At 47.8% G+C, this 17323-nt stretch overlaps 1 protein-coding gene across 2 annotated transcripts in view; it reads left to right on the top strand.

The window, feature by feature from the left end:
* The first annotated feature begins 410 nt into the window (after nucleotides 1-410).
* Nucleotides 411-17323, top strand: part of TVP23A (trans-golgi network vesicle protein 23 homolog A) — a 34895-nt gene continuing 17982 nt past the window's right edge. Inside the window, exons 1-3 of one of the 2 annotated variants that reach the window (XM_004750389.3) lie at nucleotides 411-651; nucleotides 1899-2022; nucleotides 2924-3003. In XM_004750389.3, coding sequence (XP_004750446.2) covers nucleotides 2002-2022; nucleotides 2924-3003 — 101 coding nt within the window. In that variant the 5' untranslated portion in view covers nucleotides 411-651; nucleotides 1899-2001. Of the gene's footprint in view, nucleotides 652-1898; nucleotides 2023-2256; nucleotides 2666-2923; nucleotides 3004-17323 lie in introns of those variants that run through there. The other variant, XM_045071959.1, reaches the window with a different exon arrangement.

Genomic DNA, 17323 nt, shown 5'->3' on the forward strand with positions numbered 1-17323 from the left:
CCTGCCCACCCCCTGGGCCAGCTGTCCTCCCGCGGCGTAAGGATGGGAACAGTCCAGCCAGGCTGGCACCTACTTTGCCCACACCTCCCTGGTTGGACTCCAGGCCCCAGCCTTCAGCCATGTCCGTTCACACCCAACACCCTGCTTTCTGCCCTGGGGCTCCTGGGGTTCCATGTGGGAGAAAGGGCCATGCTGGGTCTTCTGTCCCAGCTGTCATATGTCCCGGGGACACAGAGTTGGGCCCACAGTAGGTGTTTGGGAAAGGGCAAGTTCCTATTCCCCCATTAGGACGGATGCCTCTTGGCGGAAGGAGTGACTCTGACATGGGGCTCACTGGCCCTGCTGGTGACTGAAGTCACAATCACCAGAGCCGCTATCTCCTGAACCCCAGCTGTGAGGAGGGCATTTGCCATGTGTTTTCTCCAGGTCTTGCGTCATCTGTGATGATGGGGGAAAGGGGAGGTGTGGCCCCATTTTACAGATGTGGAGACTGAGGCCAGAGAGATGAGGTCCCTGGCCCAAGGCTGCCCAGAGAGGAAGTGGTAGAGTATGTTCCCATCCAGGCCTGCCCAACTCCGTGTGTTGACCTCCAACTGCCGTCCAGGGACTGGTGCCTGTCTGAACCAGGAGCCCCAGGACCAGGGATCAGAGGTGGGTTTACTCTTTGAAACTCTTGCTTCCCAAGGTCCTCTGAGCCATGACCAGCAAAAGGTGACTAGGGTTACGATCCCAGCGGGCATGTTCAGTGGTAGCAGTGTGAGTCAGTGTTCACCGCATGTCAAAGGTAATGATGTATTATTCCCTGCAGAACTGATGGGTTCTCTGCCCACCCCACACCCAAATTCTATTGGCTGACTCTGCAGAGGGACAATTGGGTGCATGTTCAGAGACAGCTTTGTCTCCTGGGGAAGGAATGCCCCAGGTCTGGCCCGGGCATCTGTATCCTCAGCCTGTGCTCTGATGTGGTCAGGAAGGGGGAGAGTGGCGTGACCTTGTGTTTGTGGGGTGACTTCCACATGGCAAGGCCATGGCTAATTCTCAGCACGCCCAACCTGATGGCCAAGAATGACAGTTTGTCCCCACATGGGGTTTCCAAGGGGGTTTTCCTACCTTCTCACCCCCCTGGGGACTCTCTGAGCCCCAACTTAACAGCTAACAACAGCTGGTGGTTCGCAGGGTTAGAGGAAAAGCCCCTAAATGTTTCGCAACGGCTTCTCAACCTCCACCTGCCCTTCCCCTGAGCATCCCAGACAGCTGGGGACTAGTGGGGTAGGGGAAGCTTAGGGTCCCCCAGCTTCCCAGTGTGACACTCACCTATGCTTGGAGCAAGCTTCAAGCTGGAAGAGACAACAGGCCTTTCTAGAATCTGGGGTTTGGTAGTGCAGATCGTTAGGGTTCATAGGAAGGCTGGGGGCCTGTGGCATCAGTATCTCCTGGGAACTTGTTAGAGAGATGCTTCTCAGGCAGGCCCAGACCTGCTGACCCCAAAGGTGGCATCCTGTCCCCCAAGAAAGCATGCTCCCCGCACATGCACTTGCCAAGCCCTTTGTAGGGTCAGTGGGGGGAAAGGGAGGAGTGCTCACCCACGGATCAGACCTAAGGCAGCTCCTGACAGCTGTTTCCTACTCCTCCTTGGCAACCCTCAGGTCATTCATCTCTTCAGGAGGCCACCAGTGAATGAATTGTGTCAGGAGATTGTGGACCAGTGGCCTTTTTGCAGGTCACCGGAGATGGGGACAAGCCCCTACTGCCCATGACAAGAGGGCAAAGGCAGAACTAGTGGCCTTGGCATATAGACTTTCAGCCCTCTGCTCCTGGGTGGGGGGAAGAGGGGGGTCAGGAGAGGGAGAAGACGGAAAGGAGGGGAGTGACATTGTCCTTGCAAACAACACTTGCAGGTGGCAAGCCTTCTTTCCCCGGAGATACCTGGGAAGGTCTTACCATCCTGGATGTTACCGCCAACCATAGTGACTGCGTGCTCCGTGTGTGTCTGGCGCCCGGATGAGGGACGATCTCACTGAGGTCAGCAGATTCACCTATTAAAAGGCAGATTCCTCTGCCTGCGTTCCAGGCCTTCCCAATCTGCTTTTTAAGAAGGGCCCCAGGGAATTCTTGGGACAGGAGACTTGGGAGACACTGGCTTTCTCCAAACCCTAAATGAGGCTATCCGACCCTGGCATTCATTCATTCATTCATTCATTCGTTCCCTCACCTGGCCCGACAACTACGGGACATCCTCCTCATTCACCAACCCACCCCCGCTCTGTTCCTCCCTGGATCACTGTTCACGGTCCCCGAGTGCACCTTTGAGCCCGAATCGTCCACTCCGTGCCCACGGAGGCCCTCCGTCCCTCCAGCCTGGGAGTCAGGTCTTTCCGTTTCAGGCGCTTTTCCCCAGCGAGCCCTGGGTCTGGGACCTTCCCAAGCCCCGCCCCCTCCCGGGCCGCCGAGCCCACCTCCCCAGCCTGCGACTGCGCTCTGGGCCCCGCGCGCCCCGCAGGCCTTGCGTTCCCCGCCCCCACCCGAGACCTGCACCGCAGGGCGCCAGCTTGGGCGGGGGGGCCGCGGCTCCCCAGTCTCCGGGCATTCCGGCCAGGCGGGAGCCGGAGCCGGAGCCGGAGCCTGGGCTGTGGGCTCCAGGTGCGCTCTGGGAAGCATGAAGCAGGTAGGGCCGCGGGGATGCTGGGGCGGAAGGGTGGGGGAGAGGACGGGAGGAGCCTGCGAGAGCTCCGGGCAAGGGAGTGGGGCTGTGAGGAGGAGGGAGAGGGGAGGACTGAAGGAAGGATGGGCGAACGGGAGCCTGGGCCGCACCCCAGGTGGACAGAAGGCCTCGGATTGCCGCCGCGGGGGGAGGGGCCCTTCCAGCAGAGAGGGTAGGGGTGGGGATGGCCACCGCCTGCCATCCGCGCTTGGTGTCCCCCAGGCCCTGGTGGATGATACTGAGGATGTGTCTTTGGACTTCGGTAATGAAGAGGAGCTGGCCTTTCGGAAAGCCAAGATCAGGTGCGTTAGGACCTGGCGTTTAGCAAGCATTCTCCAAAGCTGCATATTCATTCTCCTTCACTTGCCCATTCATTCATTCATTCATTCATTCAGAATGTGTTGAGCATCTAGTGTGTGCCAGGCATGGGTCTAGGGACATACCGTGGGCAGATCAGACAAGATCCCAGGCCATCCTTGGGCCTGCACTCTGGGCTGCAGGCAAGTGAAGATAGTATTGAGATAGTTACACAGTGTGAGAAGATTTTGGGGAAGAAAAATCAGCAGGTGGTGGACAGAAGGTGATGGGAAGTCCGCTGGCCCGATTACAGCCAGGGAGGGTCTCTCTGAGGAGCTGGTATTTGCACTGAGACCTGAATGATGAGAAGCAGCCAGCCATGGGAGACTCTGGAGGGAGAGTGTTCCAAGCAGAAGAATAGCAGGTACAAAGGCCCTGAGGCTGTGTTGGAAGGGCAGAGAAAGGCTCCTACGTCTGGAGGCTGGTGGGGAAAGGGAGAAGGGTTGGCAGGGAGGCTGGAGAGCTGGGCGAGAGCTTCTGTTTTTATTCTAATCCTTGCTTCAGTGCCGGACAGACCTAGCATCCTGGGTTGAGTCCCTTGCCTTCCAGAGACCTTCCACCACCCAGAAGGCAGCAGGACTAGGGTGTGAGGAATGACCCACGGACACCGTTACTGTTGACCTGGGTGGCCACCACAGCTAGAAACGCATGCCTCAGGTACCCTTACCACCTCACTTTCACACCCTCCGAGCCAGCAGGGTGGGGGTCTCTCCCCTAAACGCCCTTCCTTTCCAGCTCTCTGACCCAAATCCAATATACCCCACATTGGAATATGACCCTATGAGTGTCCTAGGGCTGCCGTTACAGATGACTCTAAAATCGTTGGCCTAGAAACAGCAGAAATTTATCCTTCTACGGTATTCCGAGCAAAAGATTCACAACAGCCCTCTTTGGGTTTTGAAAACGAAAGACAACTTTATTATTACTATGGAAACCTAATAGTGCTAGGAGAGGAAAGGAATCTACCCACAGATGAAGGTAATAGTAGGCAATAAATGAGAATAAGGCAGAGTTAAATCAAATCAGGCTCTTAGAGCTTCTAGCCTCACCAGCTGGGGAAGCCCCGCGGAGACAGCCGGACTGGAGTCCCAAGTGAGAGGCTTCCTACCCTTGCTGAGCCTTCCAGCCGACCATCCCCATAAAGGCCATTACTTATAGGGCAAATGACAGGGTTTGAAATTGAGTCTTTGTCTGCCTATCTGCAGTTGGAGTGAACTGCATTTCCGTGTTATCATGTTTCTATATTTTTAAGGAGCCTGGGCTATGCATGTCTGTCTCCCGTCCTGGATTCTGGATTCCATTCCGGGGGGACACAGCCCAGCCTGGACCAGGAGGGGAGGTGTGACAAGATTCATAGCCCTTGGCGCCCAGGACAGAAGGGCCAGTTCCGAGCTGGAGGCCAGATCATGTATGGGAAACAACCACGCTCCCGAGATCATTCTTGCAGCACGAGTTCTCCCGAACATCATCCTGTAGCCTGCCTGCTTGCTTCTGTGCAGGTCCAGGAGTGGGGTAATACGGGATAAATCACAGAAACGTCTTTCTGTTCAGAACGCACAATTCTGGAGGCCAGAAGTCCAAAATCAGTTTCACTGGCACAAAAAAAAAAATAGAAAAAAAAGAAAAGGCATCAGCAGGGCCACATCCTGCTCGAGGCTGTAGGAGAAGATCCGTCCTTCCCTTGCCTTTCCTAGCTTCCAGTGGATGCTGGCTGGGGCCCCTCCCCCATCTCCAAGGCCAGCGTCGTAGCATCTTGGAATTTCTCTGTCCCGTCTTCACATTGCATTGTCTCTGTCAATGTCCCGGTCTTCCTCTGCTAGGCTTGCTTGTGAGTGCATTTAGAATCCATCGGGATAATCCGGGATAATTACCCCATCTCAAGATCTCAAGATCCTTCACTGCATGGGATATGCAGAGTCCCTTTTGCTGTATAAAGTGACATTCACAGGTTCCAGGGGTTAGGCCTTGGATATTTTGAGGGGCCATTATTCAGTCTGCTGTCATGACCAGTGAATGTCGTTGTAAGGCACTGTAAGAGAACTGAAATCGTGGGGGAAAATCTTACAGAACATCTGGGCTCCTTAAATGCTCCACTCTAGATTGTGGTCGGAGGGGACACACACTATACAGGACATGCACCCTTCCTTTATGGAGCTGTCCTATCCAGAGCAGGGATGGCCAAACTCAACACTGCCAATATTTTGGGCCAGGTGATTCTTTGCTGCGAAGGTTATCCTGGGCATTTTAGGATCGGATGCCAGGACCGCCTCACCAGTAATGAATCCAGACTCTGCCAGGTGTCCCCTGGGCATTGGAGGAAACTTGCCTCTAGTTGAAAATTGTTGGTATGGGGGTAATGGGTGTAGATGTGTCCATGGCTCTCATGACTCAGTGTTTTACATGCTGTGATTGAACAAAGTTTGGGTACTTGTCCTGCGTAGGGGAGAAGTGACAGCTGAGACCCAAAGAATGAGTAGGAGTTAACCAAGCCAGGAAGGCAGGAAGGGTATGATGTGCAAGATTTAGAGGGGAAAGCACGACTTTAGGGAGATGAGAGTGGTTCATTGTGGCCAGGGATGCTGGGGAGTGGTCTGAGCAGAGGCTGGGGCCAGACCCCGAAGAGATCCCAAGCAAAGCTGTAGAGTTCTGCTGTCCACTAGAACTTTCTGTGAAGATGGGAGTGTGCTATACTTGTGCTAGCCAATATGGTAGCCACCAGCCATGTGTGGCTCTTGAGCATTGATATGTGATGAGTGTGAACTTGGGCAGAACTTGGGACATAGAACTCAAATAGCCACATGCAGCTACCATATTGGACAGGGCAGTGTGAGAGTCTGCTCAGTGCAGGAGAGTTTTGTGCGGGGCAGTGACAGGATCAGATCTGCAGGACAGAGAATGGATGGTGGCAGCAGATGGAAGCAAGGAGGAGAAGCTGGGAGCTTGGACCATGGTGCTGGTAGGGGTGCTAGAGAGAAGTGGGGATGCCTAGAGGCACATAGAGGATAGAATCTGCTGGCCTTGGTGATGGTCGATATGTGGGGTGGGGACAGGGACAGACAAGGGTGATGGCCAGGTTTCTGGCCCAGTGATCCCAGCAAAGGAGTCAGCATGTTGGGTTCAGGAGGTCGCTGTTGGGTTGTGCTGGGATGTCTAATTGGCAGATTTGGTGGACAGCTAGGGAGAGAGGCTGAGAGCTCAGGGGATCTTCTGGGCCGCATTCTGAGGCCTGGGAGGCAGTAGCTCCCAGACCCATGTGTGTCTCAGAGCCACCTCGTCCAGAACTCTCCAGTGTGCCTCCTGTAGATTTCTGGGCACAGCCCTGCACCTCCTTAACCAGATCCCTAGGAGATGGGCCTGGGAGTGTACATTTATTTATTTTTAATTTTTTTTATTTTTTACTAATTATTTTTACTAACATATAATGTATTATTTGCCCCAGGGATGCAGGTCTGTGAATCATCAGGCTTATACATTTCATAGCACTCACCATATCACATACCCTCCCCAATGTCCATAACCCAACCCCCCCTTCATGCCCCACTCCCCACAGTAACCTTCAGTTTGTTTTGTGAGATGTCTCCTTCCCGATCCCATCTTGTTTCATTTTTTTCCTTCCCTAACCCCAACCCCCCCCACCCTGCCTCTCAAATTCCTCATATCAGAGAGATCATATGATAATTGTCTTTCTTTGCTAGACTTATTTCACTCAGCATAATACCCTCTAGTTCCATTCATGTTGTTGCAAATGGCAAGATTTCATTTCTTTTGATGGCTGCATAGTATTCCATTGTGTATATACCACATGTTCTTTATCTGTTCATCTGTTGATGGACATCTAGGTTCTCTCCATAGTTTGGCTTTTGTGGATATTGCTGCTATGAACATTCGGGAGCACGTGCCCCTTCAGATCACTACATTTGTATCTAGGGTAAATACCCAGTAGTGCCATTGCTGGGTCCCAGGGTAGCTCTATTTTCAATTTTTTGAGGAACCTCCATGCTGTTTTCCAGAGTAGCTGTACCAGCTTTTATTCCCACCAACAGTGTAGGAGGGTTCCCCTTTCTCCACATCCTTGCCAACATCTGTCGTTTCCTGACTTGTTAATTTTAGTCATTCTGACTGGCGTGAGGTGGTATTTCATTGTGGTTTTGATTTTTATTTCCCTGATGCCGTGTGTTGTGGAGCACTTTTTCATGTGTCTGTTGGCCATCTGGATGTCTTCTTTGCAGAAATGTCTGTTCATGTCTTCTGCCCATTTCTTGATTGGATTATTTGTTCTTTGGGTGTTGAGTTTGATAAATTCTTTATAGATTTTGGATACTAGCCCTGTATCTGATATGTCATTTGTGAATGTCTTCTCCCATTCTGTCAGTTGTCTTTTGGTTTTGTTGGCCGTTTCCTTTGCTGTGCAAAAGTTTTGATCTTGATGTAGTCCCAATAGTTCGTTTTTGCCCTTGCTTCTCTTGCCTTTGGCAATGTTTCTAGGAAGAAGTTGCTGCAGCTGAGGTCAAAGAGGTTGCTGCCTGTGTTCTCCTCAAGCATTTTGATGGATTCCTTTCTCACATTGAGGTCTTTCGTCCATTTTGAGTCTATTTTTATGTGTGGTGTATCGAAGCTGTCCAGTTTCATTCTTCTGCATGTGGCTGTTCAATTTTCCCAACACCATTTGTTGAAGAGACTGCCTTTTTTTCCTTCTTTCTTTTTTTAAAAAATATTTTATTTATTTATTTAACAGACAGAGATCACAAGTAGGTGGAGAGGCAGGCAGAGAGAGAGGAGGAAGCTGGCTCCCTGCCAAGCAGAGAGCCCAATGTAGGGCTCAATCCCAGGACCCCAGGATCATGACCTGAGCTGAAGGCAGAGGCTCTAACCCACTGAGCCACCTAGGTGCCCCAAAACTGCCTTTTTTCCATTGGAATTTCTTTCCTGCTTTGTTGAAGATTAGTTGACTGTAGAGTTGAGGGTGTATTTCTGGGCTCTTTGTTCTGTTCCATGGATCTATGTGTCTGTTTTGTGCCAGGACCATACTGTCTTGATGATGACAGCTTTGTAATAAAGCTTGAAGTCTGGACTTGTGATGCCACCAACTTTGGCTTTCTTTTTCAACATTCCTCTGGCTATCTGGGATCTTTTCTGGTTCTATATAAGTTTTAGGATTATTTGTTCCATTTCATTGAAAAAAAATTGATGATATTTTGATATGGATTGCACAAAATGTGTAGATTGCTTTAGGTAGCATAGACATTTTCACAATATTTGTTCTTCCAATCCATGAGCATGGAACATTTTTCCATTTTTTGTGTCTTCCTCAATTTCTTTCATGAGTACTTTATAGTTTTCTGAGTACAGATTCTTTGCCTCTTTGGTTAGATTTATTCCTAGGTATGTTACAGTTTTTGGTGCAATTGTAAATGGGATTGACTCCTTAATTTCTCTTTCTTCTGTCTTGTTGTTGGTGTATAGAAATGCAACTGATTTCTGTGCATTAATTTTATATCCTGACACTTTACTGAATTCCTGTACAAGTTCTAGAAGATTTGGAGTGGAATCTTTTGGGTTTTCCATATAAAGTATCATATCATCTGCAAAGAGTGAGAGTTTGATTTCTTCTTTGCCAGTTTGGATGTCTTTAATTTCTTTTTGTTGTCTGATTGCTGAGGCTAGGACTTCTAGTACTATGTTGAATAGCAGTGGTGATAGTGGATATCCCTGCCTTGTTCCTGACCTTAGGGGAAAAGCTCTCAGTTTTTCCCCATTGAGAATGATATTCACTGTAGGATTTTCATAGATGGCTTTGATAATATTGAGGTATGTGCCCTCTATCCCTACACTGTGAAAGGTTTGATCAAGAAAGGATGCTGTACTTCGTCAAATGCTTTTTTAGCATCTATTGGGAGTATCATATGGTTCCTGTTCTTTCTTTTATTAATGTATCGTATCACATTGATTGATTTGTGGATATTGAACCAACCTTGCAGCCCTGGAATAAATCCCACTTGATCGTGGTGAATAATCCTTTTAATGTACTGTTGGATCCTATTGGCTAGTATTTTGGTGAGAATTTTCACATCCATGTTCATCAAGGATATTGGTCCGTAATTCTCCTTTTGATGGGGTCTTTGTCTGGTTTTGGGATCAAGGTAATGTTGGCCTCAAAAAATGAGTTTGGAAGTTTTTCTTCCATTTCTATATTTTGGAACATTTTCAGGAGAATAGGTATTAATTCTTCTTTAAATGCTTGGTAGAATTCCCTGAGAAGCTGTCTGGCCCTGGACTCTTGTTTGTTGGGAGATTTTTTTTTTAAGATTTTATTTATTTATTTCACAGAGAGATAGAGAGAGAGAGCAAAAGTAGGCAGAGAGGCAAGCAGAGAGAGAGGAGGAAGCAGGCTCCCCGCCGAGCAGAGAGCCCGATGCGGGTCTCAATCCCAGGACCCTGAGAACACAACCTGAGCTCAGTGGTTTAACCCACTGAGCCACCCAGGCACCCCTTTGATTTTGTTATTAATTGGTTTATATAGTTGGCTGCTCCCATGTTAGGGGCACGGATACCTAAAATTATGGGATCTTATTGTTGGACAGACCCTTTGAGTATGATACAGTGTCCTTCCTCATCTCTTATTATAGTCTTTGGATTAAAATCTAATTTATCTGTTATAAAGGATTGCCACCCCAGCTTTCTTTTGATGTTCATTAGCATGGTAAATAGTTTTCCACCCCCTCACTTTAAATCTGGGGGTGTTTTGGGGTCTAAAATGAGTTTCTTGTAGACAGCATATTGATGTTTTTTTTTTTTAATCCATTCTGATACCCTTTGTCTTTTGAATGGAGCATTTAGCCCATATACATCCAGGGTAACTATTGAGAGATATGAATTTAGTGCCATTGTATTGCCTTTAAGGTGACTGTTACTGTATATTGTCTCTGTTCCTTTCTGGTCTACTACTTTTAGGCTCTCTCTTTGCTTAGAGGACCCCTTTCAATATTTCCTGTAGGGCTGGTTTGGTGTTTGTAAATTCTTTTAATTTTGTTTGTCCTGGAAGCTTTTTATCTTTTCATCTATTTTCAGGATAGCCTAGCTGGATATAGTATTCTTGGGTGTATGTTTTTCTCATTTAGTGCTCTGAATATATCATGCCAGTCCTTTCTGACCTGCCAGGTCTCTGTGGATAAGTCTGCTGCCAATCTAATATTTCTACCATTGTATGTTACAGACTTCTTGTCCTGAGCTGCTTTCAGGATTTTCTTTTAAGACCTATAAGTTTTACTTTTAGATGACGGGTTGTGGACCTATTTTTATTGATTTTGAGGGGGGTCTCTGTGCTTCCTGGATTTTGATGCTTGTTCCCTTCGTCATATTAGGAAATTCTCTATTATAATGTGCTTCAATATGACTTCTGTCCCCCCTCTCTCTTTCCTCTTCTGCTGGGATCCCAATTATTCTAGTGTTGTTTCATCTTATGGTATCACTTATCTCTCGAATTCTCCCCTCGTGGTCCAGTAGTTGTTTGTCTCTCTTTTGCTCAGCTTCTTTATTCTCCATCATTTGGTTTTCTATATCACTAATTCTCTCTTCTGCCTCATTTATCCTAGCAGTAAGAGCCTCCATTTTTTATTGCACCTCATTAATAGCTTTTTTGATTTCATATTGGTTAGATTTTAGTTCTTTTATTTCTCCAGAAAGGGCTTTTATTTCTCCAGACAATGTTTCTCTAATATCTTCCATGCCTTTCTTGAGCCCAGCTGGCACCTTGAGAATCATCATTCTGAACTGTAGCTCTGACATATTACTAATGTCTGTATTGATTACATCCCTAGCCTTCAGTACTGCCTCTTATTCTTTTTTTTTCTGGTGTGTTTTTCTGGCTTGTCATTTTATCCAGATAAGAATATATGAATGAGAGAATAAAGTACTAAATGGGTGGCAAAGACCCCAGAAAAATGTATGCTAACCAAATCAGAAGAGACTGAAAACCGGGGGGAGAAGGGGAAAAAAAGAAATAAAGAAATAAAAAATATATATATATTTAATTTTTATTTCTTTTTTCCATATATATATATATTAGACTGATGAATAGAACAGAGCTACCCACTTGAATTTGGGTGTAGTTTGGTCTCAGAAGATACTACCTCCCAATTTTAAAGAAAGAAAACTTATATATATACAACAATAAGGATAAACACCATGAAGGGTTGGAAGATGACTGTAAAGATGAAAAACTTTTAAGAAATTCTAAAAAAGGATAAAAAGGAATTAAGATAAATTGGTTGGAAAAAGAGAAAAAGAAGGAGGAGAGAATTTAATTGGGCTGGAGACTAGAACAGGGGCATGTGCTAGATTTAGGGTATATTTTGATCTATTAGAAGAAATTGTGTCCCAAAACGTTAAAGAGAAAAAACCTATATGTATACAAAAAATAAGGTTAAATACAATGAAGGGATAAAATATGGCTATAATAGAGGCACCTGGGTGGCTTAGTGGATTAAGCCGCTGCCTTCAGCTCAGGTCATGATCTCAGGGTCCTGGGATCGAGTCCTGCATCGGGCTCTCTGCTCAGCGGGGAGCCTGCTTCCCTTCCTCTCTCTCTGCCTGCCTCTCTGTCTACTGTGATCTCTCTCTGCCAAATAAATAAAATCTAAAAAAAAAAAAAAGGCTATAATATGAAGATTTAGTAAGTTTTTTTTTTAACATATTGTTAAGGGGGCGCCTGGGTGGCTAAATGGGCTGGGATCGAGCCCCACATTAGGCTCTCTGCTCAGCGGGGAGCCTGCTTCCTCCTCTCTCTCTCTGCCTGCCTTTCTGCTTACTTGTGATCTCTGTCAAATAAAAAAATAAAAAATCTTAAAAAAAAACCATATTGTTAAGATAAACTAGTTGGAAAATGTTAAAAGAGGAAAGAGGAAAAATTAAAGAAATAGAATAAGAAAAAAAATTTTTAAAAATCACCTTGCGGGGCGCCTGGGTGGCTCAGTGGGTTAAGCCGCTGCCTTTGGCTCAGGTCATGATCTCGGGGTCCTGGGATCGAGTCCCACATCGGGCTCTCTGCTCAGCAGGGAGCCTGCTTCCTCCTCTCTCTCTCTCTGCCTGCCTCTCTGCCTACTTGTGATTTCTCTCTGTCAAATAAATAAATAAAATCTTTAAAAAAAAATAATAACTTTGCAAGACTAAAGAATCATGGGGAAATAGCCATGAATTCTCAGTGTTACTTTCCCCTCGCTCTGGAATTCTGCAGTTCTCGTTAGTGGGTAAACTTGCTCTTGGCTGGATGTTTTTGCTGATCTTCTGGGGTGGGGGCCTGTTGCAGTGATTCTTCAATGTCTTTGCCCAAGGTGGAATTACACCATCCTTGCCAGGGGCCAGGCTAAGTAATCTGCTCGAGTTTGTGCTCAGGAGCTTTTTTTCCCTGAACGCTTTCCGTACCACTTTGGAAGGCGGGAATGAAAATGGCTGTCTTCCATTCTCCAGCCCTGTAGGAGCCGAGAGCTCAGGCCCCACTCTTCAGTGCACACTCAGAGAAAAGCAGTCAATCCGTCCTGCCTCCCTGGTCTCTGGCCACACTCTGAGCTCCCCCAGCCTGTGCCCAAGTGTTTCTCTCTCTGGCACATGGCCCCATTTGGAGTCTCCAAACCCAGCTGATTCCTGCAGCACACTCCCGCAACGCTTTTCCCAGAAGAGGAAGGGGGTGTCTCCCCAGATCTGCCACTTGTGGGGTCCCTGCCTGAAGAGCAGTGGCTTGTGCCTTGGATCACGATTTAAGGGAACCCCAAGCTGAGAGACCCCTCCTTGGCTCCGTCTCTGTAGCTGGCTTCCCCACTCTCGTACTGTAAGGGCCTGTTTAGCCAGAGCAGCTCCATCCTGACCCTGCCCCCCAACCTCCCCTTCAGGGAACTTACTGAAAAACAAGTCCCGGAAACTAGTCCCAGATCACAAAGCCCAAATACAAGGGTGGGTCAGGCCAGGTAGAGGTATCCAATCGGTGGGGGCGCATACTGTCTCCCTAACTTCCAAGGAGTATGGGCCCTGCCCTTTGGGCGCCAATTCTGACCAAGGTGATAGACTAATTCATATATCTACTATAGGGTAAATTGTAATTCAATTGGTCACTTATGTGTGACCTAGCAGGACTGTGCAGCTTTCTCTGTGTTACAATCTCATTGGTCACCTGTGCGTGGCCAGGCCCAACCACATGGCCCTTGCCCTTAAAAGCTAGTCTGTAAAGAAGAGAGGGGTTGCCTCTTTGCAAGAGACGGCCCTGACCGGTCAGTTTGATTCTCAATGCTTGGTGCGAAATAAAGATTTGCGTGACCTTTGCTTTGTATCAGTCTCGCTCCTTTGGCCATGGACCCATTATTGGGGGACCCAGCCGTACCTGGGAACTCTGCCACACTCAGACATCCCTGATCTTTCTGTCACCCCGTGGGACCTGAGACCTCACTGTCCCCATGAGGGTACCACCCCCGCTTAGCCTCTGGAGCGATGTTCCTCAGTGGAGCAGAATTCGAACATTTCTGATTTTGTGTTCCGCTGCTCCGTGGCTTGCTGGGAGCCAGCCCCTCCCCTGCGGTCTGTCTTCCCTTTGCCTGGGATTCACTTCTCTGCACGTCCTACCTTCCAGAAAGTGGTCGCTTTTCTGTTCCTAGAATTGCTGCTCTTCCTCTTCTATCTCCTGTTGAGTTTGTAGGTGTTTGGAATGGTTTGATAACTGTCTAGCTGAACTCGTGGGACCCAATTTCATTTCAGTCTGCTACTCCTCTGCCATCTTGATTCCTCCCATCCAGGAGTGTGCATTTAAAATAGCATCTTTCCTTAGCTTTGATGCTCAAGAATGTAGATAGGGCTCAACAATCCTGAGGATAAATAAGGCTCCCTCCCCTGGGAAAGCAGGATGTAAAGGGGGTTCTTAATGAGCTCGATGGAGGGGCTCCAGGAGGTCCAGGAACCCTCAGGAAACTATTCTCTAAGTCTCATATGTGTGTGCCGTTGGGAAAAGGACTCTATTAGGCCCATGAGCTAAAAAAGTTAAGGCCCACTAGTATAGGGCCAGAATTACTATTTGGGAATTCCTATTGAAATGGGTGCCAGATTGACTCTGAAGGGAGATGGTATGAGAGAAGGGTCATCTGACAGGAGTCTGGCATCTTGGGGCCCCCTCTCCTTTTACCATCAGCTGGCTTTGTGGTTTTAGAAAGGTCATCTTGCCTTGCTGAGCCTTGATTAGCCTGTCTATAAGATGGGGATAATGGTACCAACTTGATCTCACCACGTGGTTGTTACAGCAACTTGTTCAGCAAATATTTATCTCACATCTGCTGGGTACCAGGTGCTGGGCTAAGCCCTGGGACAGAGACCAGAGTCCTTTGCCCATTTTTTAAAATCAAGGTATTGGATTTTTTGCTGTTGAGTTGTAGGACTTCTTTATATATGCTGCATATTAACCCTTTATGAGATATGCAATTTGCAGATACTCTCTCCTATCCCATAGGTTACCTTTCCTCTGCTGATTATATCCTTTGATACATGAAAGTGTCTTAGTTTGACGTAGTTCTGTATGCCTATTTATACATTAGTTATTGTTGCTTTCGGTGCCATATTGTGTTGTGTGTATTTTAAATTGGAATATAGCTCATATACCCTAAGCCACCCTTTCCAAGAATGCAAGCTCAGTGTGGTTTTTAGTGTATTAACAGGGTTGTGCAACCATGACCACTGTCTAGTTCCAGAATTTTTTCATCACCCCAGATGGAAACCCTGTGCGCATTCAGCAGTCGCTTTTCCCACATGCCCCTCCCCCAGCACCCTGGCAACCACCAATCTACTTTCTGTTCCGATGAATTTCCCTGCTCTGGACATTTTATAGAGTTGGAATCACACCACATGTAGCCCTTTGTTTGGTTTCTTTCACTGAGCATCACGTTCTCTAAGTTTGTCTGTGTTTTGACATTTCTTCATTCTGTTTTATGGCTGGATAGTATCTCATCGTATGGCTGGAGCAATTTATTTATCCCCTTGTAGTTGATGGACATCTGCATTATTTCTGCTTTTTGGTTCTTATGAGAAGTGTTGCCTTGAACGTCCTTGTACAATTTTTTCTGTGAGCATATGTTTCCAGTTCTCTTGGGCAAGAGGGAGGTTGCTGAGCCATAGAATAAACTGTCTTTTCGCCATGCTGTGCTGTGGACCAACTTTGAGTGAATACTCTGGGCTCCCAGCTGCTTTGGGGGAGCCCGGACTCAAGATCAGACAGACCCAGGTTTGGATCTTGGTTTCACCATTCTCTAGCCAACTAACTTGGTTAAGGGTTCACCTTGGCCGACAGCCTCACAAGACACAATAGGTGTTCAGTTAAAACTACATCGATTCACCCATCCTATGGAAGGACGTGAGGCACCACATCTTCCTTTCGTCGCGAGATTCAGCTACCATCCATACACACAGTTCCCTGTGCTCTGCCACCTACATGGGCCATGTTAGGGTATGTCCTACTAACCTTTTCTGTGATTCTGTTCTCTGAGGTCCAGTTCTTCCAACCCAGGGCAGTGCCACACTCTGAGTGGGCAGAGGCCACACTGCTGTGGGAGACCGAAATCATTCCCAGGCAGGCCTTATGTTGACCCTGTACTCTCGATGTTGACTTTGAACGAGTCAGAATACCTTCCGAATCCCCCATTTTCTCATCTGTAAAATGGGGATAATGTTTGCTCCATCGTAAGGTTGCCAAAAGAGGACTAGAGGAGGTACCAAATGTATCGAACCAGCTGAGTGGGACCCCCTGACACCTTGTAGGGGCTTCATAAACGGTACCTCGTACCTGCCTTCTTGTGACTCCTGTGTCCTGCTCCTGTGGGCGGGGCCAAGGAGGAGGCACGTCCTCAGTCGGAACAGGATGTCACCTATCACTTGAGACTGTCACATGGGAGACCGAGACTCTATCCTCTTGAAAGTTATATGTATACTTTCAAGGCACTGTCTTCACAAAATTCATTTAGACCCAAAGGTCATGGGGTGCAGGGGCGTTCCCCCGAAGTAGGCTGGTTTCTTCTTGCTGCGGATAGCGTTCTTAGGTCTGATTTTGAGCTTAACGGTCACGACGGGCTGGTGGGACTTCATCCAGGCCAGAATCGTGAATCCAGAAACTCCTTGTTCCTTGGTCCCAGATGCCCCAGGGCGTCACATGGGAGTGGGGTGGGGCAGGCCCTAACGCAAAAGCCACATGAAATCAGAACTACCCCCGCAAATCCCCAACTTGCCTGTCCAGCAGAATAACATTCTGTCTCTCAGGAAGTCTCCCACCGTCGCTTTATCGTCCCATGCCAAAGTGGTTCCTCAGCTTGAGCCACAGATGAAATTGCTGGCCGTGTTGGAGGGGAAGTGATAGCGAATGGAAAAGGCTTAGTAGCAATAGCAAATACCTGACCAGCACGTGCTCCGTGCGTGCTCCGTGTTACAACGGTTTGTTTCACCCATATTGCAAACCTGTGAAGGGGATACTATGATGTTTAGTGGTTTGAAGAGCCAATAAATTGATGGAGAGTCTTGCCCAAAGTCTCACTCACTCGAGTGACTTGCCCAAGGTCACCCAGCTAGCAGGTAGCAGGATGGGAATTTGAATATCGAGAGTCTGAATTTCTGCCTGGTGGGCCAGATGCTCATACAAGGAGGGACACTTAGGGATAAGTCGTGGGGATAGGATTTTTAAGGCTCCCATTTTATGCTTCCCTGGGGGGAATACTTGATCTTTTCCCCCTGTCTCCGGGAGTGCAGAATTGCTCCCCATTTTTAGAGCGGCTTTCCCTCTTTTTTTTTTTTTTTTGTTTTAAAGCAGCCTCCATGCCCAGCGCAGAGCCCAGTGCACGACCCTGAAGTCCACCTGAGCTGAGATCAAAAGTTGGTTGTTTAACCGACTGAGCCACCCACGTGCCCCTTAGAGCAGGGTTTCTTAACTTCAGCACTAACTGATATTTTAGACTTGGTAATTCTTTGTTGTGGGGCTGTCCCGTGCATTGTAGGACTCTCATGGTGGTAGCATTCACCTCCACCCTGATGACAACCAGAAAAGTCTCCAGACGTGGTCAGATGTCTCCTAGGGGCAAAATCACCCATTGAGAATTCTGATGAGATTATCCCCTCTCTCTGTGTGTGGGGTTAGGTTATAGGTAAGTTAAATTTGCATTCGAGGGGACTCTGAGAATTCCCAGCAATTCCCAGGGGGTAAGGAAGGAGCAGCGGGCAGATGACCACAGACAGAGCCTTGGTGGTCACCTGACA

The sequence above is a fragment of the Mustela putorius genome, unplaced genomic scaffold (genome assembly GCF_011764305.1).
Source record: "Mustela putorius furo isolate JIRA1106 unplaced genomic scaffold, ASM1176430v1.1 tig00004007_pilon_pilon_pilon, whole genome shotgun sequence".
NCBI classification, from domain to species: domain Eukaryota; kingdom Metazoa; phylum Chordata; class Mammalia; order Carnivora; family Mustelidae; genus Mustela; species Mustela putorius.